The sequence below is a fragment of the Micromys minutus genome, assembly GCF_963924665.1.
Source record: "Micromys minutus genome assembly, chromosome: 7".
In the NCBI taxonomy this organism is placed as follows: Eukaryota; Metazoa; Chordata; class Mammalia; order Rodentia; family Muridae; genus Micromys; species Micromys minutus.
The window spans coordinates 58171174-58196419 of NC_137976.1; the positions used below are offsets into that span (position 1 = coordinate 58171174).

At 40.2% G+C, this 25246-nt stretch overlaps 1 protein-coding gene across 1 annotated transcript in view; it reads right to left on the reverse strand.

Annotated features, from left to right (window-relative positions):
• Positions 1-2463: 2463 nt before the first annotated feature.
• CCDC14 (coiled-coil domain containing 14) overlaps positions 2464-25246 on the reverse strand; it is a 29406-nt gene continuing 6623 nt past the window's right edge. The window contains exons 3-13 of the mRNA XM_080919471.1: positions 25105-25177; positions 24813-24882; positions 24601-24720; positions 18497-18715; positions 18286-18380; positions 16658-17156; positions 13976-14117; positions 8413-8483; positions 5090-5308; positions 4871-5003; positions 2464-3814 (exon numbers count right to left, since the gene is read on the reverse strand). Coding sequence (XP_080775597.1) covers positions 2893-3814; positions 4871-5003; positions 5090-5308; positions 8413-8483; positions 13976-14117; positions 16658-17156; positions 18286-18380; positions 18497-18715; positions 24601-24720; positions 24813-24882; positions 25105-25177 — 2563 coding nt within the window. The 3' untranslated portion in view covers positions 2464-2892. The remainder of the gene's footprint in view (positions 3815-4870; positions 5004-5089; positions 5309-8412; positions 8484-13975; positions 14118-16657; positions 17157-18285; positions 18381-18496; positions 18716-24600; positions 24721-24812; positions 24883-25104; positions 25178-25246) is intronic.

Genomic DNA, 25246 nt, shown 5'->3' on the forward strand with positions numbered 1-25246 from the left:
AGTAGATCATAAGACCCATTTCAGCCTGTCAATCCCAGGAGGAGGAATGCTGTACAGAAGGCAAGAACGTAAACAGGCCTGCTGGGCTTCCCCCACTCGGCCTATTGGTATTGGATCCTGGTTTTTGTCCAACTATTTACCTACATCAGCAGTTCTCACCCTGTGGGCTGCAAACCCTTTAGGGGTCCTCTTTCACAGGAGTCCCCACAGATTATTAGAAAACATGAATGCCCATGATTTTTAACAGTAGCAAAATTACATTTATGGAATAGAAATGAAAATAGTTTTATGGTCAGGGTCACCATAACATGAGAAATTATGTTAAAGGGCTACAACATCAGGAAGGTTGAGAACCACTGATGTATATGGTTGTTACGCTTCAACTGGGATGCCAAGAAGTCTCAGTGAATGACAGGGTAGAAAGAACTTTTAGGCAGCTAGATTATGTGACTTGTCAGGAGGTGAACAAGAACAGCCCAATGCGATGAGAACAGAGACTATAGGTAGCATCTTTTCCAGGCACTGTCCTGTTGACCCCTTCTGGCTATTTATATCCTTAGAAAACAAAACTGTAAATGCTTTTTCTGGAGTTCTGTGAGCTGCACTAGCAAACTTGGTTACTTTCTACTGTGATAAAACACCAAGACCAAAGGCATCTTGGGAGGAAAGGGTTTATTTCATCTTATAACTCTCAGGACACACTCTGTCAAGGAAGGAAGTCACGGCAGGAACTCAAGGCAGGAACCTGGAGGCTAAAATTGAGGCAGAAGCTGAGGAGAAATAGTACTCACTGGCTTGCTCTCCATGGCTTTGTTGGTTTGCTTTCTTATATGACCTAAGACCAGATTCCTTCTTCCTAGCCAGGTGTGGTGGTGTACACTTTTAATTCCAGTACTCAGGAGGCAGAGGAAGGCAGATCTCTGAGCTTGAACCCAGCCTGGTCTACAAAGTGAATTCCAGGATAGCCAGGGCCATACAGAGAGACCCTATTTAAAAGAAACAAAACAACCCAACAAATAAACTCCCTCTTCCCAGATAGATCTGTTTATGTTATATTGACAAAACTAACCAGCATGCTGATCTAGTCTATCAAGGGGGTCCTAAGAACCCTGGTGCATAGCTGGTCGCTCAGTTGTGAACTTGTGACTAACATCTGAGGAAAGTGTCAGTCTGTGGCACTGAGACTACAACCTGTTTGACTCTATCCTTCAGGGTGACAGTGTCTGAGTGGGACTGGACTGGTGTTTCTGTACAACCAGTTGGTTGCTGGTGAGGTGAAACCCCAGTGCATCCTGGTATCACAGAAATGAAGTGTTGCCAACATATATAAAAAATCTTAAGAATTTACTTAAGATTAATTTTTTCATTAGTGCACACATTTAAGTGTGTGGGCATGGATTCACCATGGTGCACATATGTAGATCAGAGGACAACTCTAGGGGTCAGTCTCTCTCTCTCCTACCATTACATGGTTCTTGGGATTGAACTTGGGTTGTCAGGTTTATACAACAAGCACCTTCACCTGCTAAGCCATCTAACTGTCTCAGAATCACTTGTGTTCTGAGTGACATTGATATAGGACAGCAGACAGGACCCGGTTTTCTTCTTCATGTTTGTTTGTGTTTCTGAACTTAAAGGGTAAAGAGCAGTGACACCTGTTATCTCAAATAAGTAAACAAACTCACTGTAAGTACATTTAAAATCTTAGTCAACAAGTCTTTAAATTAGTTCATAATTCTTTTTAATACATTTAGACCTAAAACAAACAAACAAACAAAACCCTCCCCATAAGTCTGGATATGTTAAGTAGTCCAGCAGGGTCCTAAAGAGGTTGTAAAAACAGGAGAAAATTTGGAACCAGTAGACTATTCCAATGCCAGAGGCTGTTCAAGAATCAAACTCAACTCACCAGGCAGGTAACATGTACCCGAAGTTACTGCTAGTGCAGGACTTAGTGTCTAGGAGTTAGTTAATCTGTGTTTACACAGAAAGGTGACAGCAGGTGGGTAAGAAATGCTGGTGTGTGCACTCTGGAGCCTGAGGGAGAAAGATCTAACGTCTGAAGTCATCCTGGGCCATATGGAAAAATAGGGCAAAGGGCTGGCATGAGGAAGCAGAGAGGGCAACATAGTTCATGTTAATTACAGAAAAATGTTCTCAGATAAACACTTGGGGAAAATTGGGTTAGAAAGGCAGAATTACCATCAGTGCTGAGATTTGCAAAACTCCATCATTTCCAAAGACATTAAGGAAAACCCAATAATTCTTACTAAAGAACAGAATTACTAAGGTAAAACTTGGTTATTTAGCATTACCTAATCAGTCTGACTTTATTCTTAAAGGTCTTAAAACATGCACTCAGGACAAATATAAATAAAATGCCCAAGATTTAAAAACCATATATTAACCAATCATTGGTATTTCCTGGACAAATCAATACTTTGTATGAAGTGGATGCACAGACACCTTCTCTCTCTGAAATGTTAATGTATGTCGGCGACAGCACCGGCTTGTGACAGAGTATTCCCATACACAAGCACACTATCATGAAACAAACATGCCAAGCAGAGAGGGAACTTTAACACAGCCGGAGACCCTGGGTCCCCGCACCACTGACCCAGCAGTTGCAGTGAGGAGTTCTCGGTGAAGCTGAAGCTGTCAAGTTAAGCAATACTTGGTCACACGACTGTCCTTTCTCAGCAACTGTTGGTTTTCAAGAAAATTTGTTTTATAAGCTTCAGGTGTTAAAATATTCTTAACAGTAAGTTTACTCCATCTATCATTTCATACATAATTAATAATATAAAGTGTTCTAAGGAAACCTAAAATAAACTATGAATGTAGCCAAGTTCTACTCTTTACAAAAAGCACTCAATCAGTTTTCTCCCAAGATCATTTCTCCAGAAGGCCAGTCTTTAAGGACTTCTGAAGTCGAGCAATATTGGCATCCAATGCTGCCAGGCCATTCCTGAAGTCCTGTTCATCGTGAGACGTAAATGTTGAAAAAGAGGAGATGCTCCAGTCTGACATCAGGTCAGAGTTGAGAAAGCTGCTGTCAGTGACAATATTGCCCTTCACTGGAATGCCAGGGCTCTGAGGAGCTGACGGGCCATGATGTGTGGCTTGCTCCTCTGGGCACTCAGCAGCAGGGATCTTACCAATTGCTTCTTTGATTTTCCTGAGGAGCTGCACATCGTGTGTGTCATATGGGCTGGAAAGATTAGCAGGTGCATCCTCCACTTCACTCCGTGAGGAACACAGTGCAGGCGCACATGGCTTACTGTCTCTTTTCGAGGCGTGTGCACTGCCGCTCACTAGCTGTGCTGCAGCAACACTCATCTTTGGCTGGGGGGACAGTCTCTTAGAAAGCGGCGAATGCTTTTTCGAAGTGCTTCTTGCAAAGGGAATGTAAACGGTACTGTCCACGTTACACGCATCTTCTATTACAGTGACAGTTTCACAGTCCGTATCAGAGTCCTCCACTAAAGCAGCAGAGACACTTCCGGGTGCAGAGCCCCCCTCCACTGTCCTAGCGTCACTATGGATGGGCCTTTGTGAGGGCAACACACTTTCACAGGGTCTGTCTGGCTCTACGGTTTCCTCGTTGTTAAGTAGCTCTGAATGCACAAAGCTGTGATTTGTTTCTAACTTATTGAGGTAGCTCACTATGGACGTGTGAGGAGGGGCGGGGTCCTGCTGAAGTTGTTGATCGTAGGCATTCAGAAGTGACTTGGTGAGGCTGTTCCCCGTCCTGCAGCGGCCAGTGTCCACACTGAGATCCGAGAGCAGCTTCGCCATGCTGTTCTGTAAAGTTCTGCCAAGAAGAATTTGTAGTCACTGACTGTTTACTCAGCCTTTAGCTCATTTCTATACATCTCTATCCATTAAAGGAAGGCAGCTGTGACAATTAGAGTTGGTAGGCTTTGGCAACAGAAAAATAAAAGAAAATGAAAAAAGTGAAAAATATCTTGCTTTACATCAACTCTACTATCGTATGTAAAGGAAAGGCTCATAACTTTTTTTCTGAAGGTATAGAGATATTTTATTCTCAAGCAATGTTGCAAACTGAAGCTTTGAGTTTAGAAAAAGTCACAGTAGTAAGTGGTATGACTAAAGCAAAGCAGAATTTCTATACTAACTTATTATTGTCAACTACATTTATAAAACTAAGCAATTATACATAAAACATGATTTATACATAATAGACATTTTAAGTATAATTGAAAATGGATCTGGAATGATTAGCATCTGGGATCATCAAGGCATAGTCAGATCTACTGTTTTATAAAACATTAAAAACATTAAGTTTTCTGAAATGTTTAAAAGTAAAAAAATATCCAATTATTAAATATCTCAAAAGAAATCTGGTTTCTGTAAGGTTTCTATGAAAGTATAAAAGTAGGATAGGCTTATTTACTTGGGAAGACATTCTGGGGGCTGTGGCCAAACCCTTCACTTACTGATAAAGCGAAGTGACCTGCCCACGTCCCATGGCATGAGATGTGGACGGACACATCAGTGCACATCACCAGTTACTCTGTGGGTCCCTGACAACCCTATTCATGTCCCAACTTTACAACTTGAGGTTTACAGGGGTTAATGTGGGCAAAATTACTCAGCTAATCTGCAGCACAGCTGCCATCAGAGCCAGGGTCCAGGTGTTCATCGGAGACATTACTTACCCACAATCACAACCCCACGGTGTAAACAGCCTTTAAACAGTGCTCAATTTTTTAAAGTGAAATAGAACAAAGGATTTAAAATCAAGAGGAAAAAAAGACAAAACAAGAGGGAAAAGGAGGAGGCAAGAAGGCCTGTGTGGGTTTGGAGCTTATTAAAGGCTGGGCTTACCCAAGGGAAGTAAGGCTACCTGGTTAATTCTCTAAGTCGTGCAACCTCAGCATCACGCTGGCGGAGTGTGATCCCCAGTATCTGATTTTCCTTTTCTGCAGTCTCTATCTTAAACCGAGAGTTCTTCTCATTGGCCAAGGCTTCCTCCAACTCTAAAGCAAACACAAGGAGACCCCACTTAGTTTCCTTATTGCTCAAAACCAGAACCCAAACCACCGTAGCAGAGTCAGACACACACCCATCTTCACCCTCGTCATCTCAATGTCGAACTGCTGCTTATTGTGAAGCAGAGTTTGCTCTTTGTCTTTAAATAAAGTTGCGAACTTTTTGTTTTCCTCTCTCTGGTCTTCTATTACTTTTAAGAGCTCTTCATTTTTACTCTGTAGCACCTCCTGGCTCTTTAGTGACTCTTGCAGCTGATTCTGCAGTGACACATTCAGTGACTGAAGGGAAAACACTGTAAGATAAAGCACATCAAATAGTTGTTTGCCATTTTTTCATTTTTCATTGGTTATTTTAAAGATTTATTTACTCTCTCCCTCTCTATGTATATGAGTACCACTGTCTTCATGCACACCAGAAGAGGGCATCAGATCCCATTACAGATGTTTGTGAGCCACCAAGTGGTTGCTGGGAATTGAACTCAGGACCTCTGGAAGAGCAGCCAGTGCTCTAAATGCTGAGTCATCTCCCCAGCCCGTTTTGTTTCCCAATTAAAAAACAACAACAACAACAAAAAAAAAAAAAACCCATAAAAATACCTTTTAGAACAAGAAAAGCCCCTGAGTTCACTGATATCCCCGAGTGTACAATGCAATGTAAACACTACATATATTTAAGATGTAAATGGCAGGAATAATGTTTTTCTTTTCCAATTGATGTCTTAGTCATAAATTATCTTTTCCTTTTAAGACAAATGAGCAATTAATACATGTGCAAAGTAAATATCTCAAACTCCAAAAAAATTCCAAAGATACCAAAAAATTCTCAATGCTGTGTCTCCCTTTCTCCATTCTAGCTCTCAACCAGAATCAGTCACTATCAATTTAGGTTAATTTTCTGGAAAATACTTATGCGGACAATGATTTACATACAATATATATAAGCACCACAGAATCACAGTATCCCACAGTTCCTAATTTTAAACCTTTTCTCTTATAAGACTGGTAGGTATCAACACACAGAAGGATCTTTGTCATGGCTATAGGTGTTCAGCAGACGTCCATGGAAGGATGCAGACTAGAAGACTCACCACTGAAATTTGGTGAAAAAAAAAAAAAGCCAGCAGAGATAACACACACACACACAGTAAGCTGAGCTCTTGCCCTGCAAGCTAAGGTCTGTAACTGGCCTCACTGAGGAAAGGAAGAAAAAGCAAGAAGGGCAGCCCAACCTGAAGCTCTTTCAGATGGCTCACTGCTGCCAAAGAAAGCAGCCCAGGAGAGAGCTGTCAAAACCACAAGGAAAGTGCTGCTCTTCACACTTTGGGCACACCACAGTGGAGTGCAGGGTCCAAGGACCCGACTAGGAAATGACTTACAACCTCCCCTCCTGCGGTTGCCAGAACTCCAAGAACACTGAGGCTGCAGAGCCCAGTGCCAGCCTCCTCTCCTCACACAGCAAGCTGGGGATCAAAAGAGAGCATCTGCCAACTTCACCTTTCACCTCTGCAACTGTGCCAGCGACTCCTTAGTTCCGAGGCTGAGGGATGATTCCTAACTATACACCAAACTCTGTCCTTCAGAAGTTTCACTGAAACATTGCAAATTCTTTAGCTAAAAGAATACAGCTTATTAAAAAGCAAACAAACAAAACAAGAAAGGCTCAGTTCTGTGATATAGTAAACAAGCAAACAATCCTCACTTCTTCCTAAAATTATTAACCCTACAGAGATGGCATATGGTAAGAGTAAGATGAAATCTATAGCAAAGAATTAAAAAGAATGATTATGTTTGGGACTGAAGAAACAGCCACTGAGAAGTGCTTGCTGCTGTTTCAAAGAACAGGAGTCAGATTCCCAGCAACCATATTGGGCAGTTCACAACTCCCAAACCCCTTTTCTGGCCTCCATGGACATCACATGCATGAGCACACACATGCATATAAGTAAAAAATAATGTCTTTTAAAAACAAGTATGTTCAAAGCCACAAAGGACAGTGGAAAGAAGCCAAGCAATAGATGATGAAAGGAGTCAACAGAGAGTAAAACTAAAACTAAAACAGTAAGTCCACTAAAAAAGCTCATTGGAAGGTCTGCCATGAATGAATAGGAGCGGGCGGAACGTGTGGGCTTGAAGACAAAACACAAGATTCGGAACAATTCAACAAGGACAAAGATAAAAGACACCAAGAAACTTCCAATATGTATGTATGTAAGTATGTATGTATGTATCACTCAGAAAAGACCAAATCTACAGATACCTAGGCACAAAAGGAGAAGAATCTCATTCTAAACGCTTAAAAAGCATACTCTGGTTCTAAAACCAGACAAATGTGAAACAAAACCAGAAAACCACAGAAGTATAGACAACAATTTTCAACAAAATACTTGCCAACTGAACTTAAAATATGTCAAAAAGATAATTTACCACACTCAATTTGGCTTTATCCCACAGATGCAGAGGTGGTTCAATATATACATAAATCAATAAATGTTACAAGTTTCAAACATGAACCCAAGGACAGGAATCACATGGTTATCTTATAGACACAAAGAAGGCTTTTAAACAAAACTTTCCCCTATTTGATCCGTACTTTCTGAATATGTTTTATCATTCAGAAATTGAAAACAATTCTAGGGCATCAATATGTTTATTTATAACATCACATTTACATTAGACTCTAGGAAAAACTGAGAGAATTAAAAAGAATTCTCATCTGTTCTTATACTCTTGTTTGTCTCCATGAAGTTCTGTGATCCATAAAGATGTAGCTCCAGCCACTGAGGTGAGTAAAGAGGGAAGATCAATTAAGCCTGAGACCAAGAGTAGCCTGAGCAACACAGTAAGATTCCCATTTACAAAACAGCAGAAAAAAAATAAGGACCATCTGATGATATCTGTTAAAACAACTATATATGCATGCCGGCTCAGTAATTCTACTAGAGATCTATCCTGCAAAACAAGGATCCATGTGCACAAGGATACTGGGGCAAAGACTTTCCTTTCCTTTCATTCCATTGCTGTTCACACTGTGGGAAAGGCTGAAAGAACACAAATATCATTCAGAGGATCTTAAATATGGTAGAGACAACAAGCAGAACACTTACACGGCTATCATTTATTACCCTGGCTTCTCAACATAGGGTCTTACTACGTACAGTTCTGGCCGGAGTGGTACTTGATATGTTGCCCAGGCTGGCCTCAAACTTGTGGCAGTCCTCCTACTTCACAAATATTGAGATTACAACCATATCCAACAACTGTTTTAAATTGTAATACAGTACCTCCTAATTTGAAAAAAGGTAAACTCCACTTAGATAAAGCACAAGTCCGCACCAACATTTGCAGAGTAACAAAGACAACTCAACAATTTTAACCCTTCAAGTTACACTTCACTTACATTCGAGGTTACCAGGTGTCTCTGCAGTTTTCTCTTGTTCTCGGAGACGCTGATTCAAAATTCTCAATTGCCTAAAGAAAGTAATAAAGATGGGTAAGGATCCTTAGCCCATTTTACAGTATACAACAGATATTTTGATATATCAGATTTTGTGATAAGATTATCAAAAAAATCTACCAGAAAAGATAAATGCTATAGTTATCAGTCCATCTCAAACCCAAAACCAAACACAAAATCTAAATAAATGAAACCATAAAACCACACTATTGTCAGGGGCATATTTGGAACCTAGAACCGTTCTATCCCATGACAAATGCCTTCTATATCCATAAATCTTTTCTACACTTTTTGCTTGTTTGGAGACACAGTTCCTCTGTAGATCTTTGGCTGTCCCAGAACTAGCTCTGTAGCTGGGCTGGCCTCACACTCTAAGACTCACGTGACCATGCCTCCTGAGTACAGGACTAAAGAACTAGTTTTCAATGTGTAATCTTTCTGCCTTGGTCTCCTCTGAGTAGCTGGGATTAGCCCTGGACAGATAGGTGCAGAATTGTTCAGGACATCAGGAACTGTGGCGCACTATTTCCAAGACTGGCTTGGAACTCAGAATGACAGCTCACAGTGGCTTGAACTTTGGATTCTCCTACCTTAGCCTCTTAAATGCTGGGACAACACTCATGCTCCACCATGTACACATTTCCTCTGTTTTCCATTTTTTTTTTTTTGGTTTTCACATCTCCTCTTTCAAAATAATGTGTATGTGTGTGCATACTTATATAATAATCTTACTAATGTAGTTTACCGTTTAAAATAACTGTCATTTCTATCCACTAGAATGCCTGCAGGTGCCAACTACTAGATAAATAAATTTCTATTTCATGTTTGTGACTCATTAACAAAGGTGGGAGACATAAATCTATGCTTCTAGTGATTTCATTCTTAGATGAAAAAGTTAACAGCTTCATGGAAATGTTAGTATTAACCCTGTCTTCACAATGTGCACGCACTTCATAAACAAAAACATGTAAGTAGGTATTGATTAGGACAAAATAAAGCTCTTTGGCATTTAGTATCTTTCCAGAATTGGAAACTTTCTATACTAATGCATTTGACTTAGTAATTGAATCTAAAATGATAATATCTTGCCAAATACCATTCACAAGTATTAATTCTGGACAGATTAAAGAGTTAAGAACATAAAAATATACCAATAAAATATAAATCCAAAACCACAAGTTTTATGAGGAAATATAAATAATCTTTTAACTATAAAACACATCACAATTTGAAGCTTGTTTTAGAATTGAAGGCCTGGAAAAAGATATAATAAGCAATTCCCCTAAGAAAGCTAAATGATTTATAAGCATTAAAAAATGCTTAGCTTGGATGGGACTGGGGGATGGTTCACCACAGGAGAGAGGGCCTGAGTTTGGTTCCTGGGCTTACATGAGAAGCCACAGTGGTATGACACTGACCACTAGTCCCACATGTACTCACATACACTTATACTCATGCACACACACACACATACACACACACACACACACACACACACACACACACACACACACACACACCCCATAAGAGGCAATAGCTCTTCATTAGGGACACTCTCTCAGTGGAAGTCTGCTGTAACCATGTGGATGACAGCTTGACAATATCTAAGCCATAAAATATGTATCATCTTTGACAAGATAGCTTTTACATTTAATTTCTATTTTATGTGTATGGGTGTTTTGCCTGTGTGTCTGTGCACCATATGTGCGCCTGGTGCCAGTGAGGACAAAGGAGGGTGTTAGCTCCCCGAGAGCTGAAGTTACCGATGGTTATGCACTCATATGGGTACTGGGTACCAAACCAGGGTCTTCTGCATGGATAGCAAATATTCTTAACTACTGAGCCATCTCTCCATCCCCTGGACAAGCTAGTTTTCCTGTAGGCTATTTACTCAGAAATAACTATGCATGTGCAAAAGCATATAAAACATCCTATACATATAATATACTTTGTAATATTTGACAAGAAATTGTAAATTACTTATATGCCATACAAGTTATGATTCATTCTAAGTGTGATACTTTCACATTTGCCCTTTAGACAAAACACTGAGTGGAGGGACTAGGGAGATGGTTCTGTGGGTGACAGCTTGCTGGGTAAGTACGTGGACCTGATTTTGAACTCCCACCATGCAAAAAAGTTGGGTATGTCTGTGCATGACCTTAATTAACTCCAACACTTGAAGGTGGAGACAGGAAGATCCTGGCAGCTCACTAGCTAGCCAGCCTAGCCAAACAGCAGTCTTCTGGTTCAGTCTGAGGCCCTGTCTTCAGGGAATAAGATGAAAAGCCACAGATGAAGGCATTCAACAGCAACATCTTCTTGTATCCTCCACAGGAATGTGCCTGTGCAAGGCATTCTCTCTCTCTCTCTCTCTCTCTCTCTCTCTCTCTCTCTCTCTCTCTCTCTCTCTCTCTCTCTCTCTCTGTCTGTCTCTTTCTCTGTCTCTATCTGTCTCTGTCTATCTGTCTGTGTCTCTGTCTCCCTGTCTGTCTCTCTCTTTCTGTCTGTCTCTCCCTCTGTCTTTCTCTCTCTCTGTGTCTCTTTCTCTCTCTGTCCACCCCTAGCCCAATCACCTTAAAAAGTGGCATGGAGAGAAAGAGTCTGCTAATCTACTTGGGTGTGCCCTTATTAACATGTGTTCCCCAGAACCCCTCTTTCCCCTCAAGGACTCTCAGTTCTGTGCCTGCAGCTTCACCTCTTTTGCTGGCTCCTGTGTCTTAGCTGAGGAGCACACTGAAATTCCTCCCACAATTAATTCTGTCTGTAGCTTGTACCTTTGCTTCCCTGCTCCTTCCCTTATTCCTCCTTAGGAGCATGGCTTTCCTCTAGTTCTTCCCCGTACCGGCTTATGTTCTACACCTCCTAGGTGGTTTCATCAGTTATGTCCTAATAACACATTACTTGTATTTAGCTACCACCTTCGGCAGTGCCTACACGGACAGCTCCATAGTAAAAGCTCTGTTCAGAATCTCAAACCTACGTTTCTAGCTTGGATCTTGTTCTTCTGTTCCAGACAACAGAGTAAATCTATATTTTAACTCACTGGCTATTCTACCATCTCTCCTGACTACAAAATAAAGTGTGAGAGGAGACAATAAAAAAATCTTCTCTAGAAGGCACTACTATTTTACCATCTGTCAAAAAGGCAAGGCAAACATCTTAACGGCCTCCTCAACTGTGAGCATTTGCTCTCACAATGTTGTGCTGTCTGTACTCTATGAAGCTTATATTTGAATCTGAGATCAGGAAGTGGTCATAAATGCTAAGTTATCTTAGATAGATTAAGGCACTCTCTAGACTGCTGATTCTTACTCTGAGATAATCCTCTATTCTGAACCACCATCCAGGATATTTTGGATGCACTAGGGCTTCTATAGTTAAATTCATCAGGCATTAGAGATTACACATTTCTTGTGGGTTGGGAACAGGCAGAATAAATGGAGACAACTGTGTCTCAAGTATCACATAAGTTATGGACACTTCAAAATGCCCAGAGTACATTAGGAACAATGCACCTAGCAGTTTCTCTTTTTGCCACAAGATGGCAATAAACTTCAAGGTGTGGGGGGCTTGGGTGAGGAGGGAAAGAATCAGTTTTCTAGTTAAAAACATGTAGTTTATAAATGTCTACAAAGGACAAAAATGAAAATCACTTCTAAATAAGCCTACACATTCTGGTTTTTATTTATAGAGAAATTTACGAATAATTCTTTCTAAATAAAGATTAAAAATAGCACAAAATTCCCACATTGCTACTGGAAGCCCCATTCTATCCAAAGGAATATATCTAACAAATTTGTCATTTCTCAGTAATTTTTATCCTCCGAAAGGTTAAGTAAATAATGACAACAGACAGTTACACAATCTTTTCTCCCTAAGGACAGACAGCAAAAAAGCTCTACTGCCAATTCCAAAGAACTGGCTATCAATTAAGTTACCCTTAGAATAATGAAAAACAACTGGTGACAAAAGAGCAAACAAGCCTCCTTTTCCTGAGTGCTATAAAGGAACTGCTAGAGCAATTCTGAAACGGCCCAAGGAAGGGAAGTGAGAACCACTGGGGCTTCCATGCTGCTGTGTTAGGACAAGAACTGAATCAGACTAGGTTCTAGTACACGTGACGAACCAATCATCCGATTACTCCTTTAAGTAACAGGCGGCAAGGACACCTGAAGAGTCTCTACGTCCTCGTGGAGTTACTGTAGAAGCCCACAGTCAAGATGTGGGGCTCTAAACTCAAATCACCTTGGAGTTAAGTCTTGACTCCCTCAATTCCTAAATATACAACTCTGAGCAAATCTAACTGTTCTGTGCTTTCTGTGCTTGGTTTCCTCCTCCCCACATATATAGGAGGATGACATAACACTAGCAGGGCTCCTGGGAGGATTTTAGTGATGGCGCATATGAAAAGCAGTATTGTGAGGAGCAGCTGCTGCTCAGTCCACATTACTTATTCTTGATTGTAGTTCTGGGAAAATCATAACTGTTATAAGAACCCCTCAGATTCCAACCGATGACAGTATTAGAACTTAAGCCCACAACTCTATCCACAAACAAGATTTCTTGATCCTAAGTAAGTAAGTCTCACTAGATGTCTCCTCTGTAGGGTCTTGAAAAGTGTGTGTCCCTGCAAGTCCCATCTGTGCTCACGAGAACAACTGTCAGGGCTCATTACGGTGCAGAGCTGAGAAGCACCTGAAAATAAAGTCCAGTGTGAAGTACATCAACAGACCCTGAATGACACTCTCAGTGGCCATCACAGAATCACTCATTGTTAAAACAGTACTGAGAACAGATGGGGGAGTCCCTTACATTTTAAGACTACCTTGATGGTTTAAGCTTTCTTAAACAAGTTAAGAATGTAGCTCCAGCAAGTTAATAGGACCAAACTAAAAAGAAATGTAGGAATTCAAGTAAGTGTTGTCCTACGTCTAAAGTAAGGAAGGGCTGCCAGCACTTAGCTTATGCACAGCAGGGTCTCTACCCCGATGCCATGTTCTAGGCATCTGTATCAGGCAGGAGCATGTTAGGTTTTAGATCACAAAATGACTTCTGGTCAAAGACATGTGAGATTATTACGTTCACACTTCCTGTCCCATCACTTCCTGGAAAACATACTGAGACAGTGGCTTCTTAAAGTAAAAGGAATGCTGATTCTGAACCAGGATGAAAGAGTTTTCAGTGACTCATGATGGTCTTGGAGGAGGAAGAATAATATACCTTTCTGAAGAATCAGATGTTTGCTATTGTAAAATGACTTACATTAACAGAGACTACCCGAGGCAGGCCCATCTTCCAGTGTACATGCCAACAGGTGACAATGTAAAGCAGGTGGGAGAAAACACATCCTAGTGGGCAGAAGTAATGGGAAGTTGAATGTGAAACCTTTAGAAAATGGGAAGACATAAAAATGGGAGGCTGACATCTGTCTCCTTGGCATCTGGTGCTCTGGCTCTGGAGCACTTTTATCTATAGACAAAAACATCCAAAGAGCAAGTCTTACCTCCGCAACTGAGCGTTCTCACTTCTCAGTGGCTGCAGGGCCAGGGCTATTTCAACTTCCACATTTGGGTGGCCACTCACTGCTAACAGTCCAGATATGCACGCCTCTATTTCTGTTACCAGTCTCTGAACTTCTGAGTCCTCTAGAAAAGGCAACTGAGTAAAATCAGTATTTTAAATTGACAAGATTAGTGGCGTATATTACTAAGTCTTTATACATAATATGTACTCATTGTAGATTTCAACTTCATTACTCATGATTATTATACAAATTCCATTTTTCTTTATCTTGCTGTCTGTATTTACTCAGAACAATTTTAAGGAATTGTTAAACTGAGTAAAGATGAATCTTAAATCACAAGTTATATTTAGTGATTATTTTTACTTGAGTGAAGTGGGAACAGATCTACACACATCTCCTAGTTGGCACTTAGCAAAGCTCTATGGTAGACTCCATGATTGCTGTGCAAGTCTCCAGTAACTGGTTACTCTATAAACAACTGTGTTTTGACCCTGCATTTAATACAGTTCATCACCACTTGAAGGTGGCACACACCTTTAATCCCAGCACTCAGCAGGAGGGGCAAAGGTGGGGGCGGTTGGGGGGGAAGAAGCAGGGGGATCATCTCTGTGTTTGAGGCCAGTCTGGTCTAAAGAGTGAGTTCCAGGTTAGCCAAGGCTACACAGAAAAACTATGCCTTGAAAAACAAAACCAAAAAATATAGTTCATTTTAGGTGATTAATTTAACAAAATACTGAATGTGGACGTTCTAAGATACAACTTTATTATTTAACTTTATAAAGTACAACTAATGTGACCCAGCTGTCCCTCTACCTTTCGTTACTAACGGTGGAGAGCAGCTATGACTGGAAGTGGGCAAGTATGTATTCCTTCTCTTCTGACCCCTCCGTCCCATCAAAGCATGCAAGTACAGTCGAGCATACACGGGTGTACTTGCTTCCACAGTATTAGAACACTGATGAAGTGCATGCTCAGTGAACAACTATGTCCAGCAACTGTGTCGTCCTCTGTCCCCCCCCCCCCCCCACGTCTCTCTCTCAGTTCTGCTCATGGTTCTGAAGGTAGACAGCTGACTCAAACAGTTTCAGAGCCTTGGCCTTAGTCAAATTGCATAAAGATTGCATGGCTAACTTCGTCTAACATGCTCTGAATTATGTCTGCACAGTACAATAGCTAAAGTGAGAAATGGACACACTGCCTCATATATTAATGTTTGTGGTGAGAAGCTGGAAGCCTAGCCTTAGCAACAGGAAAGCTATATTGCCATTTACTATATATAATCAGCTTCTATCCTGCATGGGATTTTGAGACTTTAGTCCTTCCTCCTTTCTAATTGAGTTTTTTTTAATCCTTTGGCCAACATTTCAATGACTTCATTCTTTTAGCTTAGGTTTCTTTTCTTTTTTTAAAAAAATATTTATTTATTTATTATATATAAGTGCTCTGTAGCTGTCTTCAGACACACCAGAAGAGGGCATCAGATCCCATTACAGATGGCTGTGAGCCACTGCTGCTGCCCCTTACTGCTGAAGCTAGTAAGCCATGATTAAAGATTTGGGTAAAAGAAAAGAGCCAGGTGTGGTGGTGCATATGCCTTTATTTTCAGTACTTGGAAGATGGAGATAGGTGGATTTCTGTGAGTTCAAATCCAGCCTCCTCTACAAAGCAAGTTACAGGCTAGCCAGAGCTATACAGTGAGTCCCTATCTCAAAAAATAAAATAAGTAAAAAACAAACAAACAAAAAAAAACTGTCTAATTTGAAGATCTTAAAACAGCAATTTTAGTACTTAACCTATGGCTTACCTGTGCTGTATTTACAAGGATTTTAGAAGTCTGTGTGTATCAGCCTATAAATGGCAGCTATTCTCTTAGTTCCATAACCAACTACCATGCTTTCTCTTTTTCTTTTTTTTTAAAGAATTATTTATTTTATGTATACACTGTAGCTGTCTTCAGACACACCATTACAGAAGAGGGCATCAGATCCCATTACAGATGGTTGTGAGCCATCATGTGGTTGCTGGGAATTGAACTCAGGACCTATGGAAGAGCAGTCAGTGCTCTAACCACTGAGCCATCTCTCTAGCACCTGTGCTTTCTAAGAAAACATATTTGTAATTCATTCCAAACAAACTCCACTACTTTAAAACACACACACACACACACACACACACACACACACACACACACACACATGCACGCACACACATTTATCCCAAAATAACGTGGCTCAAAGACCTTTTTCCTTGGTTTAAGAGAAAAATACTAAACATAAACTGAGAAGCTAGTAAGTGGCTTGGGTTGTTACACAAAGTGGAATCTGTTGAACAATGTAATAGCTAGTTTTTAAATGATAGAAGTAAATTTGCATCTCTGTTAAACAAAAAGTCATTTAGGGAGGAAGACTAAGGATCCAACATCAGCATCAGCTGCAGAGCAAGCTGGAAGAGATCCTAGACTACATGAAACCCTGTCTCGAGAAACAAACAAAAGCCCTAAAATGTAAGACGACAAACAGAACTCTTTTCCTTATTGGGTCAAGATACAGTTCTGTGAAAAACAACAGGAACATCTGCTCTATCACCGACATCTGAATGACATTTAGAAAACACAACACTGCTATCAAGCATCGCAGATTACAGAAAACAGTGCTCATCTACCTTGTTCTTCCATCAGGGCCTTGAGCTCTCCCAACAAGCACTTGGCAATTCTGACTCTTTCAGCAGTCTGGCTCACATTTTCTGCCTGCTGCACATTCTTGGCTATTTTTGCATCTTGCACATGTATGCTTAAATACTTTCCTTCATTTGTGGCCTCTCCAATTTGTTCTTTGGCACATTTTTCTTCATTAGTGGCCAAAAAGGCTGGCTGTAACGGAGAGGGACTTTGGTATGCCTGACTGTCCGAGAGAAATTCTTTTCCATGAGACATGTGTGTTTGCAAACACTTCAGCAGTTCTGCTTCCTTAGGAGCTCTCTGCTGTGGCAGAATCCAATTCGCAAGATTCAGCTGCTGAATCTTTGAAACAGCTGCACTGTCAGTGTGGGGAAGGTCACATGCAACTCCAGGACGGACACTCAATGAATTCCTGGGAACATGGTGCTTCACAGAGGTTGTTTGATCTTGCGATTCAAACTGGTTACCATCAGTCTGAACTCCCTAAAGCAACAAAAATGAGTAAGCCTTCAAAAGTATGAACATTTGTAAGACTATAAAAACACAAATGAATTAATATTAGAACATACTTTTCTACCACTACAAACTAATTTTAGATATTTTCAGCTTACAAGCAAGCTGGACTTTTTCACTAGTCGTTCAGAGCTTAAGTAGATCACTCTGCAATGTGGGAACATTAGGCCATGATGAAAATAGATTGTTTACAAATACCACGCATGCTTTAAAGGCATCAAAAATTAGTCCACATTTGGACTCAAACAAACATTTTCATTTTGAGAAACATTTTAAGAAGCAAGCTCAGACCGGAACAATGGCTCATCTGTTAAGACTTATTACTCTTGCAGAGGACCTGGGTTCAATTCCCAGCACCCACATGGCTACTCATTACTCCAGTTCCTGGAGATCTAATACTATCATGCATGTGGTGCACAGACATACATACAGACAAAATCCCCACAAAAATAAAAACAAGGTTTTTATTTATAAAACACACAGAGCTTTGATAAAAAAATATATTCAGCTACGGATGGAGTCCAGTGGATGCATGTCTAGCATATGTAAGGTGCTAGGTTCAATTTTAAGAACCACAGAAATAAAAATGTATGTGCATATATAAAATGTATATGAACGGTATAGTAATAAAACTAGCTATTAGTTCGATGTCAAATCAGAGACTGGTAATTTTATTATACAACTTAGCTCAGAGGCAATTGTCTTAAGAGAAAAACACCCACAAAATACAGCTTTAACTATATAAAAGGCATATGTCAAGAAAACAGTCATACTACTGTATTAAGTGAAAAAAGCATATAACTTGTGTAAAACAAAGCTTTTGTTTTAAAGAAAAAGCACTTACAAACAGAATAAAGCATTCAGAGTTAACTGTGAGTGAAAACACGGGGTACTGGCTGTGTTTGGGTGGTCAGAAGGCTTAATTTCTCGTTTCTCATGATTTCTTCTCTTTCTCACTAAGAGTTAAAACTTTTTAATACAAAAACTTATAAAACTGGTTTTATATCCCATTATATTTGATCAATAAATTCAGTATACTGCTAAGATGACAATTTCTCTAAGCAAGCCATTACTTTAGTAACAAACTATATATACCCACAGAGTGGACCATTTGAGGGCAGGACGGCTGTTGAGGTGGCCAGACCAAAGTGGAAGGAGAACAGCCAAAACCAGAATGTGGTGTTGCCTGAGAGTCTACGGAGTTAAAAAGAAAGACACATGCATCATTCACACCTTATAGTACTTATGTAATTACAATGTAATTTAATCATAATTACATTCAACATTTTGAAACTATGGCAGGGACTAACCTGAATTAGACATGGTATGACACACAGCAGGCATTCCATTGGGGGCATTTTTTGGAGCCAAGGTATTCATCAGTGACATTTGAGTCTGCACATGCTCACAGAGGGCTTGATATATTATTGGTGAGTACATTCTATAATGATCTTGTAATGCCCAGTGCTGCGCTATGTCACTTCTAGTAGAAGCTTCATTAGATATCCATTTCTTATTTTCTGATGATACTAACGTGGGAAAAGAAAGTGAGCTCTTAAATAGGAGTCTTCAACAACTGTTACCCTAATATCTTTACTGTAACTCCCAAAAGAAAATCATCCCAAGTTCTTTCGAAGGTAATTAATGAATTAAGCTTCCCCAGTCAAAACTCATCTGTACCTATTCCTTAAAATCTCCAGTTAGGTGCTACTTGAAAAAATCTCCCTTTGAGATTCAACACCTGTATGGGTACTGCATTATCACTAAGGTCACTACTCTTCCACCTGGTCCCTTGTCCTGTTCTTGTCAGTGGAAAACAATAGAAAGGCAAGACACTTCGTAACTTTCTATGTTTTCATAGTTAAAAAAGAAAGAATGTCAAACAGCAAGAACAGCGGACAATCAAAAAGCAGGAAGAAAACAATCTTAATCTCATGTCAAACATTTCCCCAGATCTGACCACCATCTACTTTTCCAACTCTATTACTCTCAACTCAAAGGTTTCATCTACTCTAGGCCAGTGTAGACATGTGCCACACAACTTCTTGTGGTATCCCAGCTGCTTCTGTGGAGTCATGCCGTTAAGCAGAGCCTCACAGTTTATTCTGGATCAAGCCACTGCTTCTGATTCATGTTTGGTGTTTTGGACTAGACTGCTGATACCTGTCAATGAAGATTGTAATTGCCCCAAAGAACTATTTCTAAACAGGTCCACACCCCTATTTTTTATTAACCTTTCTTTTTCCCTACCTCTGGAAGGTGGGCTAGACGTGTTTAAAAACCCTTATTAAAGGAGGTTTTGAAAAATCTAAGCCTGCATTTCCTTTCCTCTCACCCCATCCCGACCTCCACCTCCTCTGCTTCTCTTTTAGAAAGAGCAGGCCTCCTGTGGATATCAAGCAGCCCCCAGGCAGGAGTTTCTTATGTTTGATTATTAAAAGCCTCACCAGTGTGCATTTAAAGTGTAGCCTGGTATTAATAAGCTAAAGGATGAACGTGGTTTTGATACAGCACTGTTCTAGAACTGGTATAAAAAAAATCTAGATTCTATGTCCCTGTCTGAGAAGATTCCCCTCCCCAAATGTCTGCTAAACAGAATTAACAGAAATGAGAAGATATGGTAGATCATAAGTTTCAGGTTACAAAATGAACTTTGAACAATAGCTTGGGTGGCACCTACAAAAACCAAATATAGGCTGACACATTCCATGAGCGTTTACGACTACTAAAGGACTTGTACTGGAATGTTCACTTATTAGCTGAGTAACCTTGAGGATTTGCCTAACCTTCCCTTATCTTTATTCTTACAAGAAAATTGGTAATTTAAAAGCATATTGCTTCTTTGGAGTAGAGTGGTTTTAGGGCTGTCTGGGAGACTTTGAGGTCTGACTCCTATTCTGACATAATATTGTTACTTCTACAGGAAGCTCAGGTAAGATGACAAAGTCCTTATAAAAATGAATTCAGATAACCCAGTCTTCCAGAAAAAAAACAAAACAAAACAAAAACACACCTACTCCACCTTCATGGCCAGTCACCCAATAGATCCAAGCACCAGAGAAGGCAGGCACAGCCTTAGCAGGCCCTGTCCCTGTCCTTCCTGGGAAGAAGCCCAACCTGTCTATTGGGTGCTATGCAGCAGACTATCACAGCAGTGAAGCTTCAAAACCAGTTTTCTTGTGAAGTGTGTATACACTGCTGGAAAAGCCAGATTCAGGCAATGCCCTAGCATGGAGGGCGATGTCACATGAGACTTACAAGGAGACAAAGATCATCTCCTATGAAGGTGAAAAGAACATGCTGTTTGCTCTAATCCAACTCTTAGGAACACACGGCTCATAGCCACTATCCCACTGAAGTCCACTGGAAAGCTCCCAAACTAAGTGGGGCTTTATGGGACAACATCCAAGAAGACTGCAGAAGTCCACTGAGGGGAAAAGAACAATCAACTGGTGGGTTCAAGAGCCTTTCAATAGTTAAACAGCCCAACAGGCTGTAACAATGTGAGGAATTTGATGTTTACACGTGTTCTTGAAAATAAATCTGTACGTTCTGATGGGCATTACTGGAGGTATGGAGAGCCTAAGGTTTCATTTTTGGTTAACACTATTAGAAGGTACATGTGACTCTTAGGACGACACTCTGGAAGCCTGACAGGATTCTAAGGCAGAACCTGAGGGCTGGAGTGATAGCTTAGTGGGGTATTTATCACTCAAGCACCCACTTAAAAAGTCTGGCATACCCATGGGTATCTGTAAACCCAGACCAGGGGAGCAAGAGACATGAGGCTCCCCTGAGCTCACCGATCAGCTGGTCAGCCCAGCTGGAAGAGCAAACTTTAGGCTTGGTGAAAATATGACTCTCAACAAACAAGATGGAAGGTAGTGCAGAAAATTTGTGCAACATGTGTGATGCACTGGGTTCAAGTCCCAGGACTACCGAATAAAGGAATAATAAGATGAGGAGTGAGGAGGAAGACACCGATGTCAGCTTCTGCCCTGTGCATATGCACACAGGATTGGAGAGGCCATTTCTTCCTTTATATGAGGGGTAGGATAATCATCCGTCTTTCCACCTTCCTATTGTTTCTTCACTACTTGACACCTCCAGGATAGTTCTGAGAGTGGGAAAGTGAGTTTGTTTGATGCCACCAATCACTACCTCACAAAGAAGTACCCCAAGTCAGTCTTCAATTTCCCTGTCATTCTTTCAGTCCATCTCCCAACACTGGTCACAGCGTTAAAGTCAATCAGTAATAGTGTGCTTGTCTTTTTACTTTTCATAATCTCATTGTTACTAAATACAGAGTAAAATGCAAATAAAATCACCAACGTCTAAAGACTGCTGAACTGTAAGTAACACTTGGCAACTTCTTAGAACAGTATGTAGCACATAACAGAAACTCAGCCATCTTATATCATTAAATAGTTGCAAACTGACCAGCTAAATAAATATTTCATTTTAAGTCTTGCTATCCAGAAATATACTTCTAAACATGGTCCCTCTGAGAAGATGAAAACCCATAGCAATAACAGATCATCTCTATCAGATGGGCTTCAAAACTAGCTAATAACTTCCTATAAAGTATCAGTTTTCATTAAAAATGATTTTACATAAAGAAAGTAGAAGAATATCCTCTAAAGCTATTGCAGCTTTGAAGTCTAGGAGATCACCGTGCACAGGCACAGCACGTAGTCTTGTCCTCCCCTTCTGAATCCTAGGCCTCTCTTCAGACTTCTGGTTCCTTCAGAACTGTCTAATCGGAGGAGTTCAGAGTCCATGTTCACAGGCCCAAGTTCTCAGTCCACTAGCTCACTGGCCTTCTTTCTGCAGTCTCTCATCAAGCTGAGCTACACAATGTCCTGCCTCTGCCAGCAGATGTCACCATCCCACATAAGTTAGCCAACTCTAAACATGATTCTTTCTTAAAAGGCCAGAGAACAACCGGTTTATGCGCTAACTTGTCTCTGACACAATTCCCAATGCCACTGTAGTATGAGAGCAGCCATGGAAATATATCAACAGGAGGCTCTGACAAATCTTTAGTTATAAAGTAAAACTAAATATCATTTTAAAAACACAACTGACTATATAGTACTGACCCTAGTTAAGACTCATACTATCCGACAAGAACTTAATATAAGCAATATAAGTAATTTAAAATTTAAAAGTTAAAAGGGTGACTTACTTTTCATGTTTTATTTACATGTAGCCAGAGTGGGATTACAGCTCCATAGTATAGTTTTTGCTTAGCACATTGAAGGCCATGAGTTTGAGCCCCAACACCACAAAAGTAAATAAGTAAATATAACAATAATCCTAACATTTCAGTGTGTAGTGCCCAGAACTAAAACACTTTTTGTATTAAATCTTCAAAGTCCAGCATATATTTAAAGTATACCTCAAAACAGATGATAAATTTTTATCAGAAATACCCCATCTCTATTTAGACTGAATATAATTTATAGTTGAAAGAACAGATTTACATACTAAAAGTATTCAAAATCATAAAGTTTTATAATTGGATCAGATATCAGTTTTTAAATTTACTAAATGAATTCAAATTTCAGCCTAGTGGTTAGAAAAATGGCCCAGTCAGTAAAGTACCTGCTGACTCAAGCACAAGAACCTGAGTTTAGATCCCCAGAACCTGGCAAGGACTGACAAGCAGTATAATCCTTAACCAAGCAAAGGGGAGGCAGGGACAGATAGGCCAGCCAGCCTAGTCAAATCCACAAGCTTCAGGGTCAGTGAGGAAAATAAAGGGAGGGAGTGAATAGGAAAGACAAACATGTGTATGTACGTGGTACACAGCTACACTAATGCAAACACACACCTTCAGCCCACTTGTGTAGTTGTGTAGTTGCTACACCTGTCCATAAAAAGCCAATAGCCAATGAGCTGAGGCAGGAAATAGGAGGTGGGACGCTGGCAGGAAGACAAAGGATTCTGGGACATAGAGAGGCACAAGAGTTGAGAGCCAGATGCTGAGGAAGAAGCAGGCAGGGTCTGAAGGAGAGCTAACTAACCAACAGGTAGATGAACTCAGGATAGAATTAGGAAGACATTCATCCTGGACTTGGGTACATGAAGCTGAGGAGAGGTAGCTAACCATGTAGAAGACATAGAACAGTTAGAATGGTTTGCATAAGTTACAAGCTAGTCAGGGAATGAGCCAACGCTTATGGCCTAGGCATCAGGCACACGGTGGCTAGTGCCTACCCTCCTGAGCCGCACAGGTAAACATAATGTGGGATGTGATTGGTCTCCGAATGGAGAAATGAAGGGGGCTGTTTTTCTAGCCTTCAGCTTCTTACCTAATGACCATGTGGAATGACAATGTCCAGTCCTTCCATCCCCATTGTCTAGGCTTTTTTTGCTTGCATCTTGATCTCTTGATCCAGGGGGACTGTCTTAGATGGTTTGTTTTGTTTTGCTTTTAACTTTACTCCGTGTGTAAAATGTAAGCAATGCCCTTAAATACTGACTGATGTTTCTGGCCCATCTGAAGAGTAGGACAACCTGATTCCACCCAGAATTCCCATTGTAATCTTATTTGGTTGCTATGCACTGTATATGTGTGAAAACATCACACTGTATCCCATAAATATGTACAATTCCATGTTAACTTAAAAATGAATTCACAGTGTAAACTGTTTCAACTTCATTTTGAACTGTCTAATGCTACAGGCCTTTAAAAGACAATATTCTCAAAACTTGTTTAAAATATTTCCTAAATCACTACACATACATTTTCAGCAAAGTTAACCATGAAAGCATACAACATCATGTCTTTGGAAACAATCAGTGTCAACCACTGGCAGGGTTTTTTGTCCTATATCCTAACTATAGTTCAACACGTTTATTCTTTAACTAACTTAGAATATATACACACAAGTCAAATTTAAAACAATTATGATTTGGGTCTGGAGAGCTGGCTCAGCAGTTAAGAGCACTGACTGCTCTTCCAGAGGTCCTGAGTTCAATTCCCAGCAACCACTTGGTGGCTCAAAACCATCTGTAATGGAATCCAATGCCCTCTTCTTGTGTGTCTGAAGATAGCTACAGTGTACTCATATAAGTAAATAAATAAATCTTTAAAAAAATTATAATTTGAATTCCCAATACGCATATAAAAAGTTCAGTCCAGTGGTACATGCCTGCATTCCCAGAACTGGAGAAGCAGAAACAGACAGAACCCTAGCTTTCTGGCCACTACTCTAGCAGAACTGGCGAGCTTCACATTCAGTAAAGAGAAGTTGTCTCAGCAAATAGTAGAAGACAGCTGACATTGATTTGACCTCCGGTATGTACACACACACACACACACACACACACACACACACACACACACAGAGAGAGAGAGAGAGAGAGAGAGAGCTTTAAGTAAATATGGAGAAAATAAAATACTTACGTATTTCCTTTCGGACCACTGAAGGAATATGTGTTTCAGGTCCTTTCTTTTTAAATCTGTTCTTTCTGCCTTCTAAAGGTTTAGAATTGCATCTATTTTCCAAATATACTACTTCTGAGCCTGTTAATAATAAAAAGAAAAGGTCTGTAAATATTAAAAAGAACTAGGTCATTTATAAAAGATGGTCAGCAAAGAACTGTAAAAAATAAAACCTGAATCTTCATTTCTCAAAATGTCCCGCAGCAGAGAAGCACAGCCGTCAAGTCCTTGCGCAGTCTCTGTCTGTAGGGAGAAAGCCGCTGAGAGAGAAAAATACACTGTGCCTCTTCAGACACATCTCTCTATAAGCACTTTATCACCGCAGAAGCATATTTTAAAGCACTGACAGCCTCTATACTTTCTTGGTACAAATCACACTTTACTTTGGCACTGCAGGCCCATTTCTTAGCTTTTACCTGAGGTCCAATTAAAATACCATATTGTATCCAGTCACTTTGACCTTACCTGGCTTTCTGAATCAGAATGAACAGGACAGGCAGGATCTACATTAAAATGTGCTATTTTTCTTACGTGGGTCCTAAAAAACAAAGTTGATATCATTAAAAAAAAAATTGCAAGTATTTTTTCTCAAAATGTGTAAACAATC